Source organism: Myxocyprinus asiaticus, chromosome 12 (genome assembly GCF_019703515.2).
Source record: "Myxocyprinus asiaticus isolate MX2 ecotype Aquarium Trade chromosome 12, UBuf_Myxa_2, whole genome shotgun sequence".
NCBI lineage: Eukaryota > Metazoa > Chordata > Actinopteri > Cypriniformes > Catostomidae > Myxocyprinus > Myxocyprinus asiaticus.
Genome location: NC_059355.1, coordinates 1,086,535 through 1,097,500, shown reverse-complemented (window position 1 = coordinate 1,097,500; position 10,966 = coordinate 1,086,535). Strand labels below are relative to the sequence as shown.

General features: G+C 41.5%; 2 protein-coding genes across 2 annotated transcripts in view; both read right to left on the bottom strand.

Moving 5' to 3' along the window:
• The window catches only part of LOC127449240 (proteasome subunit beta type-3-like), a 6,052-nt gene extending 271 nt beyond the window's left edge, over window positions 1-5,781 (bottom strand). Inside the window, exons 1-5 of the mRNA XM_051712557.1 lie at window positions 5,462-5,781; window positions 4,673-4,857; window positions 4,455-4,562; window positions 881-1,058; window positions 679-773 (exon numbers count right to left, since the gene is read on the bottom strand). Of these exons, the coding sequence (XP_051568517.1) occupies window positions 679-773; window positions 881-1,058; window positions 4,455-4,562; window positions 4,673-4,857; window positions 5,462-5,464 (569 nt within the window). The 5' untranslated portion in view covers window positions 5,465-5,781. The remainder of the gene's footprint in view (window positions 1-678; window positions 774-880; window positions 1,059-4,454; window positions 4,563-4,672; window positions 4,858-5,461) is intronic.
• A 1,650-nt stretch (window positions 5,782-7,431) lies between these two features.
• Window positions 7,432-10,966, bottom strand: part of LOC127449221 (nodal modulator 1-like) — a 28,715-nt gene continuing 25,180 nt past the window's right edge. The window contains exons 29-31 of the mRNA XM_051712504.1: window positions 10,236-10,355; window positions 10,033-10,125; window positions 7,432-9,914 (exon numbers count right to left, since the gene is read on the bottom strand). Of these exons, the coding sequence (XP_051568464.1) occupies window positions 9,783-9,914; window positions 10,033-10,125; window positions 10,236-10,355 (345 nt within the window). The 3' untranslated portion in view covers window positions 7,432-9,782. The remainder of the gene's footprint in view (window positions 9,915-10,032; window positions 10,126-10,235; window positions 10,356-10,966) is intronic.

Here is a 10,966-nt window from a genome sequence, read left to right as displayed (position 1 = left end):
CATTTATACAATCAGTTAACAATCAAATCAATCAAGCGCACTCATAATGAATATTATAAAATTCTTAATGGTTAAAAACTACAGGTAGACCGATAATCAGCATATCTGTTAAACCAATATATCGGTGCTTTTTGGAACTTTAACAGTACAAATCAATGCCTACAGTTGCTGATGGTTGTTTTTGATTATTATTCATCTGTTACCGGCACTGTACGGTTCTACAGCATAACAAAGGCCTCTAGATGTAAGATAAAAACATCACTGACTCCATATTGAGTTTGTTGTGCCATGTGACTACAACTACTGATAAATGATGATCTATTATTGATTAATTACTGCTCATTCAGGATTTATAACCCATGACAATGTTTACTTTATAGTGTTTATATTCTTATACATTGTAGATGATTGTAAGTGTGCATGTTGCCTCTGTGTCTGTCACAGTAAGAAAAGATTGATTTTTAAAAACTATCGGCCGATTAATCGGTTATCGTCCCTTTCCACCAGCTTAGTTACGGGTATTGGCAAAATCCACTATCGGGCAACTGCTTTTAAAAACATACTAAAATAATTAGCAATCAGTAAAATGACAATATTCACACAGTTTTTATTTTTAGTGTTTAAAGTCTGTTTATGGAAACGTTTGACTACCACAAGGAATGAGGATGAAACGCTTACATGACATGAACAACGACTCCCATTCCAGACACTGCATCTCTGTCAACGGCGTTCAGCATGGCCTGTGAGATGGTCTCAAACAAATCTTCTGGTTCCTAGAGAACATAATCAACAGCAAAGTCAAAGAGACCACCATGCCTAAATCACTAATCACACTTTAGGCCCAAAACGGTGTTGTAGACTTGTTTTTTTCCCCACTCACCATGTCAGGTTCCCAAAGCGACTCACACATGCCATACATCTGCTCTGAGCAAGTACCGCTAACAACAAAGTCTTCTGTTACCATGGGGCATCCAATAAGGTCAAGGGAGCAGATGAAGGGTTCAGAGGTCTTTGGGTCCAGACCAGCAATCACAGGCTCAATGTAGTAAGGTCCAAACCTGGGACGGGGACAGGACAGGTTACAATTCCCTACAGAGCGTGTATGAGAATGTTTTATTTAGTAGTGTCGCAGAGAAACACAAAAATCCTAACCCGCATCCCAAATGACGCGCTATACACGGTGCACTAGTGTATGTATTTTAAAAGTGTAACTTCAGTCCAGCACTTAAACATGCACACTTAAATAAGCATTTGTAAGGTGCCATCTTCACAGAGTTTCACTAGTTGCCACATGCAAAATTAATTGCAATTGTTTTGTCAGGCCAGCATCACGGCCAGGTAACCCCGCCCCTTACACTAAATAGGGCAAGCTCTGACAACTGAGTGCATGAAGTGCCCAACATTCAACACTAAAATATTAAAGACTAGGGATGGATAGAATGGGCCACTAATTGTCCTATCACCGACAATTTGATTGTTGAGGTCGATTTGTTTTTCTACATTTTTCTGTAGCAGTGCTTTAAAGGGACTGAATGAAGGGATGCAGCTTTTCAGAGAGGGCTGTAGCGTTCTGATTGCGTGCTGCGCTTTAGCGTGTCAACAGTCTACCAGTACTGACAGCATGTCTCTGGAAAGCCTCGCTAAGAAGTTGCATCCCTAAGGCTTTGTTCACACTGCAGGAGAAATCAGATTTAATTCATTTTCAGTCACTTTTGCTAGCATATCCACATTAGTTGTCATAGTAACGATGGAAACTTGCACAGGTTCACCATGTGGGAGAGTTAAGCAATGATATTAGTCACACACAACGGCTTAAAAATGTGGGAAAAGTGGCATTTGCAATTACGGCTGAAACGATTAGTCGACGTTATTGATAACGGCGACCAAAAAAAATCCGTTGTCGAATAGTCGTTTGATGTCATTTAATGTAATATGAGATAAAATTAAACTCTAATGATGACGCGTGAGAGCAGCACTGCAGTTCAGAGAGGAAGAATTACACAGATCACAGTCCAGATGAACTCTAAACTTTCCAAACAGCTTCAGCTGATGTAGATCACAAAGTATGAGGAATTATAATAAATACAAAATAAGAAAATACAGAAGCACTCTCATTGTGAAATAAACAGAGTCGGAGCTCTTTAAAGGAAACACCCCGGCGTTACATCTTTAATGAAGTTATATTTAATGCGTTATAGTTTTATTAAAGTTCAAATAATACAGAAGCAGATCATGTAAATAACTACAAACTCTGAAACTGGCATTTCTCTGTGTGGTCAGCGTCTCTTCAATGAGTCACGTGAAGTGTCCCGATCTAAGGGGGAGAGATTGAAACTGCACCCGGCTGATGCACACTCTGTCACGGGACGCTCATCCCTCGAGCGCACACGCTTAATGCAGCTAGATTATAACGTGATGACTCGAGACATATTGAATCATAATACATGTGTCACTGTGCATTTCTTATCGTGAAGAAAATTGGCAATAAGCAGCTTTATTAATAAGAGAGAATAGATCTTGAATATAAGTATATTTTGTCTTTACTGCACTCGCAGAAGTATAACCAAGTGAAAAAATACACTTATACACAAAATACACTTATATTTAAGATACATTCTCTTAAAGCAAGTCTAAATATCTCATATGGTGCTTCTCAAGTAAATGTATCTTGTTTTAAGTATTTCTAGACAATTTTAAATGGAAAACAAGACAAAAACACTTGATAACAAGAGGAGTTTTTTGCAGTGAATTTCTTTACTGAATTAAACTTAATAAAAAGTATTTTTTTTCCCTTTAATTCAGTGAATGTCATTTAGAGGTATTTTTAAAAGATGATTTTGTCCTCTTTATTGTTAGTAAGCACATTTAATTCAACCTTTTAAGTCGGGGCACAAGCTGAATAATCGGTTAAGAGCTAATGATTAATCGTCGAATAATGGTTAGATTAATCGATTAACAAAATAATTGTTGGTTGCAGTCCTATATGCAATGTTTATTGACATCTTAGCCCACATTTTGGCAGAAGTTATGACATCCTCTTGGGAACACCTATCTACTAACTTTTTATTTTGCGGATAGCGAAACACCCTGTTCTGTAGAGGAGAAGTGCAAGGGTCAGAAAATGCTCGAAGGCTACCCCCGTACTGTATTAAAGAGCTCACAATGATCCAGCATCCCATGTTCAGATGACACATTCAATCTCATCACATTGTGGTGGCTCATAATCTTCAGCCGATGTCTGTATTATTGTAAAAGAGGTTTTCAATGCTCTGCCTGCGACACAGATTTGACATATGGGTGCGTTCGTTCAGAAGTGATCATCCCTATGCCCTATTCCATCCCACTGTAAGAGTTTCAGAGGGCTAAAGGGGTAACACAAAACGGTTATTTTTTTAACACATTTTTATTCCATCATTATTGTTTTCCCTTCGAAGTGCCCTGTGCAGAAATCATTTATGCAGTTTCAAACGCAGCATGTCTTCTTGACATAAACAACCCGTCACACACAATGAATGACGAAATAAACACATGAATTCCGATCTGACGGTTTAAACTGACATGCATTAAAGAGATATAATGAAAACTGTCTCACAATTTACTCACCCTCACCAACTTTCTTTTTCTGCAGAACAAAAATGAAGATTTTTAGAAGAATATTTCAGCTCTATAGGTTCATACAATGCAAGTGAATGGTGACCAGAAGTTTTGAAGCTCCAAAAAGCACATAAATGCAGCATAGAATTAATCCATAAGACTCCAGTGGTTTAATCCATGTCTTCTGAAGTGATATGATAGGTGTGGGGAGAAACAGATCAATATTTAAGTCCTTTTTTTACTGTAAATGTTCCTCTGTCCAGTAGGAGGCAATATGCATTAAGACTGTGAATCACCAAAAACACAAGAAGAATGTTAAAGTGAAACTGAAGTGGAAATTGACTGAGCAGGGATGAGAGATTATAGTAAAAAATGCCTTCAGTATTGATCTGTTTCTCACCCACACCTATCATATCATTTCTGAAGATATGGATTTAAACACTGGAGTCGTATGGAGTACTTTTATGCTGCCTTTATGTGCTTTTTGGAGATTACAAGTTTTGGTCACCATTCACTTGCATTGTATGGACCTACAGAGCTGAAATATTCTTCTAAAAATCTTCATTTGTGTTCTGCAGAAGAAAGAAAGTCACACACATCTGGGATGACATGAGGGCGAGTAAATGATGAGAGAATGTACATTTTTGGGTGAACTGTCCCTTTAATTTCTGTCCCTACCAGATACATAAAAATGGTTGTGGATTTAGTATCACAGATAAAGCAGGACAAATTGCAATCACCAATGCAAGACAAAAGGTTGTTTTAGTTGTCTGACCGTGTCTGTTAATGCACTAACACCTTTCCATTCCCAGTATATATAGTTAATATTAGTTAACCAAGGATAGACGTGCAGTTTTTACCTCCTCTCGTACAGAAGGTTGGACACCATGCTCATGAAGGTCTTTGGCTTGATCTGTCGACCTTCCTTCAGCTCATACAGGTTCAAGCGAAACTTCAGCCTTTGAGATCTAGCAAGAATAAGAGGCAAAGGTGAAAACCTGAACGTATAAAACAGCAATTAAATGCTTTAGTGTCCTGATGAAATAATGTATTTAATATCTTCATAGTGTATACTTACACGGTCTGCACATCTGTGGCCAGGCCTGCCAGCCCGATGTAGAGTCTGTCTCCCATGGGGAACATTTTCTGAAAGTCAGTGGTAACCATCTGTGCTTGGATACCAAACCTCCGGTCTGATGCGATCGCAACACAGTCCTTTCCACGCATGGCCATGACAGCACCTCCATTATATGACATAATAGACTATAGGCAGAAAACAATGATGAGCAAATAAAACATCAGCATTAATATATTTTAATATAAAGTAATTGCATTTTTCCATACATTCTCACTACACTCTCATGTTATTTTATAAACATAAAAACTTGATATGTATTGATATATAAATTATTATTATTATTATTTTCAATTTCATTATTTTAGTACTGGGAGCATATTCAACCACTAGGTATAATGTATGTGCTATACAACCCAAACTTGGAAATGCTTATAAAGCATAAGAAAATAATATACTGATTTCTCCCTTTACTACATTGATTATGATAAATGATACAATGCAACTCTCAGCATGACAATACATATTTGTGCTACAATATTAGTTTCGTTTTTAAAATGATCCAGCAGAATAGTACTCACTCCATACAACTAATGTGTAATATGCATGTAGCCATATGCATGCATGTGTTACTTAAAACACATTTCGGTAAAAAGAATGATAGGATGCGAGTTAGGATTAATAACTTTACACTAGCACAACACTTGCCCTGAAAGATGAGACAAATAGCCAAAGTACAAATATAAACAATCAGACCCAGAAAATACACTTAGTTCGTCGCAATCCTCTTACCATGATGGCAGAAGTTAAACAGGTTCGAGTTATTGATTATATAGATCAGACACACGCGGTGACTGCACAGTTTCTTTCAAGCGCTGCTAGTTGTTCCTGCTAGTGACGTCATTTCCATCCCCGTTCAGCTCCTACAGCATGCCGCGTCTAGAAAGTAACCCGCGGTTGCCGTAAATCTCGCGAGGGTTTTTAATCTACGTTCACACACTGTCTTAATTCTCTCCTGGTTGTATTTATTTGGAGTCCCGCAGAAATCCTACACCTAACCACTACCTAAACCTAACCACAAACCTACCATTAAATCTAACCTAAACAGCGAACACCGAATGAGACTCTCGCGATACTTCGGCTACCAGAGAATATTTAGGAGAGTCGGGCCACTTCTATTTAAATGAATGGGAGAAATTGGAACGCCCAATCAAGAAGCTCTGAGAACCCAAAGGATGTAGAAAGAAAGTCCCGCCTTACAGGTGAAAGAGCCAATCACATTTTAGGTGCAGATATCACCTGTCAATCATCGAGACCACGCGTGCGCATTAGCTATACAAGCCGGGAAAATTGCGTTTTTAGCGTAATGTGAGGTAAAGAAGCACAATTTATGATACCAGTGTAGTCAGATCTTACTGCTGATTTGGAATATGTTCTTTGATCGTAATCATAACCGACCGTTTGTGAGATTTCGGTGTTCCCCCATGCTTCAGTGTGCTGAATAAACTGCTTTTGTGAGGAAACAGCTCCTCTCTTAATGGATTAACCGCCTCTCCGCTAATCTTCAATATGGTTTACACTAAACAATCCTTTTGGAGTGAACAATGTGTGGAGTTTTCTCATATCAATTTGCTGTTTTATGAGAGAAGGCACGGACAATTTTGCGACAGGTTGGTGTCGGTTTACGGCTCTCCCCATTCATTTGTATGGCATCCGCAAACTGTGACTCACTGTCGTAACACGCTAGTTTACCATTACGCCAAAGTGGCTTTCAAGGCGAGTCAGTCCATTCGGCGCCTATCTTTGGAACGCTCCTAGACAGTTATTTTCAGTGTAAAATGAATAATAGTGCAGCCCCTATCTACTTGAATTGGGAAACACTGAAATCTCCAAAATGTTTGAACAAGATTACGATCAAAGAACATTTTTAAAATCAGCAGTAAAATCGGACAACAATGGTATCATAAATTGTGCTTCTTTACTAGCTCAGATCATGCTAAAAAAAAAAAAAAAAAAAAAAAGTCTGTATCGAATAGGTGATTGGCTCTTTTATCTGTAAGGCGGGACTTTCTTGTCTACATCCGTTGGACGTTCCAATTTCTCCGATTTATTTTAATACTAGTGGGCCGTCTCTGCAAAAATATCTCTGGTTACGCTCTCTCCTATGGTAAAACGCGGGGTCCTTTTCCCAACACACACACACACACACACACACACACGTACTTAGTAAAGGGCCATTCACACCAAACTCGTCTTTACACTCTAAAAAGCTAGATGCAGCATCACGAATAGACGCGTTTTAACAGTTTAAAATATTAAAGACTCACCTTCATGCCATCCCAGATGTGACTTTCTTTCTTCTGCTGAACACAAATGAAAAGAAGAATATATCAACTCTTTTGGTCCATACAATGCAAGTGAATGGTGGCCAGAACTTTGACGATAATCATTTACCGGAAACATAAAAGTAATCCATGAAACTCCAGTGGTTTAATCCATGTCTTCGGAAGCAATCCATTCAGTTTTAACAGAGCAATAACAGACTGCTAGATGGCGCCATTGACTAATCAGAATAGAGTATTCCAGACCGCCATGTAATAAGTTACAAATACTTTATCCTGTTTCTGCAGGTTTATAACATTGCAATGCATTGTTTCTTATCAACAGCAAAAGCACAGCTAGTAAAGAGTAGCCTAAGACATCTACAATACAAAGCCACGGTGTGAATCATCAAGCAGAATAATAAATCCAGGAATAAAGAGTAAATTCAAAAACGCTTTATTTTCATTGTTCTTTCTGGTATCCATACACATTATCACATGATGATCATTTTTAATTCAAAGGAATGAATATGTACTGAACCCATCAAACCGCAGGTCAATCTGAAGGAATTGTCAAAAATTAGCTTTTGGTTATGTCTTGTGACATTTTAACATATAAAGGAAACAAAAAACATCACTGATTTTTTTAATAAAAATTTGAGGGGAAAAGTTTGTAAATTACAACTTAATTCTAGTACATGTTTTGTGATTAAAAAAGGAACTGGCAACTGAATGGGAGTGGGTGATTAATAAAATCTAGTAATTATATTTGAGAAAATTGTTAATAAATAACCTACTCATTCAGGACACTATTGTAATCAATTAATTATCAATTACTTGGGTCATTATTTCTCCCTATCCCAAAGATAACACACAAACACGCACCCAGTCACACACGCACACAATCACTCAGTCACACACACTGTCACTCTCGCACACAGTCACTCACACGCACCCAGCCACTCACACAGTCACACACACGCACCCAGCCACTCACACAGTCACACACACACGCACCCAGCCACTCACACATACACGCAGTCCCACAGTCACACACACGCACCCAGCCACACACACAGTCACACACACGCACCCAGCCACACACACAGTCACACACACGCACCCAGCCACTCACACAGTCACACACACACACACCCAGCCACTCACACATACACGCAGTCCCAGTCACACACACGCACCCAGCCACACACACAGTCACACACACGCACCCAGCCACACACACAGTCACACACACGCACCCAGCCACACACACACATACACGCAGTCCCACAGTCACACACACGCACCCAGCCACTCACAGTCACACACACACACGCACCCAGCCACTCACAGTCACACACGCACCCAGCCACTCAGTCACACACACACACACCCAGCCACTCACACATACACGCAGTCCCAGTCACACACACGCACCCAGCCACACACACAGTCACACACACGCACCCAGCCACACACACAGTCACACACACGCACCCAGCCACACACACACATACACGCAGTCCCACAGTCACACACACGCACCCAGCCACTCACAGTCACACACACACACGCACCCAGCCACTCACAGTCACACACGCACCCAGCCACTCACAGTCACACACACACACACCCAGCCACTCACACATACACGCAGTCCCAGTCACACACACGCACCCAGCCACACACAGTCACACACACGCACCCAGCCACACACACGCACCCAGCCACACACACACATACACGCAGTCCCACAGTCACACACACGCACCCAGCCACTCACAGTCACACACACACACGCACCCAGCCACTCACAGTCACACACGCACCCAGCCACTCACAGTCACACACACACCCAGCCACTCAGTCACACACACACACCCAGCCACTCACAGTCACACACACACACCCAGCCACTCACAGTCACACACACACACCCAGCCACTCACAGTCACACACACACACCCAGCCACTCACAGTCACACACACACACGCACCCAGCCACTCACACATACACGCAGTCCCACAGTCACACACACGCACCCAGCCACACACATACACGCAGTCCCAGTCACACACACGCACCAAGCCACTCACACAGTCACACACACGCACCAAGCCACTCACACAGTCACACACACGCACCCAGTCACTCACAGTCACTCTCGCACCACGTCACTCACTCTTGCACCACGTCACTCACTCTCGCACCACGTCACTCACTCTCGCACCACGTCACTCACTCTCGCACCACGTCACTCACTCTCGCACCACGTCACTCACTCTCGCACCACGTCACTCACTCTCGCACCACGTCACTCACTCCCGCACCCAGCCACTCACGCACCCAGCCACTCACGCACACGCACCCAGCCACTCACGCACACACACCCAGCCACTCACGCACACACACCCAGCCACTCACGCACAGTTGCACACAGTCACCCAGTCACATACACTCTCTTACATCAGCCATCCTCCCTGAGCAATCTCTCACTAACATAAATAACCAAACCCACAACATCTCTTGAGTCACGTTCACATATGCCAGGGACTGAAAGCTAAGAAGATACCAATCTGTGCCACCAGAACACTATGTAAACTACACCCAGAGTAAATAAATCTCATATTATACCAAAGATGTCCAGAAAATTATGTCGTCCACATGTGAGATTTTTCTATATTAGGACTCAAATCAGACATGGTCTTGCGAATTGGCTGAAAACCAGAGAGATTTAAGAGATGTGAATGCAGTGGTTGGCTTGGCCTTCATATTAGGTCACGCCGGGCTCTCAAGTGCGTCTCATCTTTGGCCTCTTTGACTGGCGCTTGGCTTCGTCCACAGCGAGTCCATCCCCGCTTGTCTGAGCGAGGCCTCGAACACCCTGGATCTGACTGACCAGCTGCAGAAGAAGTGGCATGACCTGGGAAAGACACAAACATAATTACATTATCTACATAAAGCCCTAAAAACTGCAGCCGCTGTGATGTCAAGAATCTGTTTGTGGCTTTCAAGTATTCAGACAGGAAACAAAAAGGTACCCGCTCATGATTATACACAGCAAGAAGCAGCAGTAGAGTCAGAGGAAGGGCAATGTAGGATCCCTGGGCAACATCTTGATCTGGCATTTTCCTCTGTGTAAAGCAAAAAAAAAAATAAAATATATAAATACAAATGTAACTTGTGTAACTTGAACTAGTCCTCATTAACAGGTTTTTAAATGCAGACAGGCAGGTATTCTTACCTTTGGGTTAAAGGTCAGTGTTATATGTTTGTGGTAACCAGAGGACGTGAAGGAAACCTGTGGAAGTTTGAAGTCATACTGGGAGCGAGAGAGTGATGTGTCCAGCATCAACACATAGCTCTGCAAAGGGCCAAAAGATCAAATTAAAAATAAAGACCACCAAATGCAAACTGGTTGGAAATATTGGCAGGTGCTTCTGAAGTTGCATGTTGTGAGTTGGACTGCACAATTAATCAAACTAAAATTGAAATCGCGACAATGACGTGTGATTAACTTAGGATTTGAGACCGGGGCATGTTGTCACAATGGCTCTATCTCAGCAACGATAACATTTGGAGTAAAACATCCAATGTGTATGTCGGCTGAAACACCCATTCTGATGGTTAATGTGAACATTAACTGAAGCTCCTGACCCGTATATGATGATCATATGCACTGCTGCCACATGATTGGCTGATTAGATAATCACATGGATGATTGCTGGTGCCAGACGGGCTGGTTTGAGTATTTCTGTTACTTACTGTAACAGAAATTAATTACTGCTATCTCCTGGGATTTTCACACACAACAGTCCCTCCGAATGGTGCCAAAACCAAAAACTAAATTAGCCACGCCCCTCATTCCAAAACCCCGCCCTCCAGCGATAATTTTGAGACCAAAACAGAGCAAAAGAGCAGCATTGTTTGTTCCCGTCGCTGTCAAATTCAACAGTGGCACAATAGCGCCCTCAA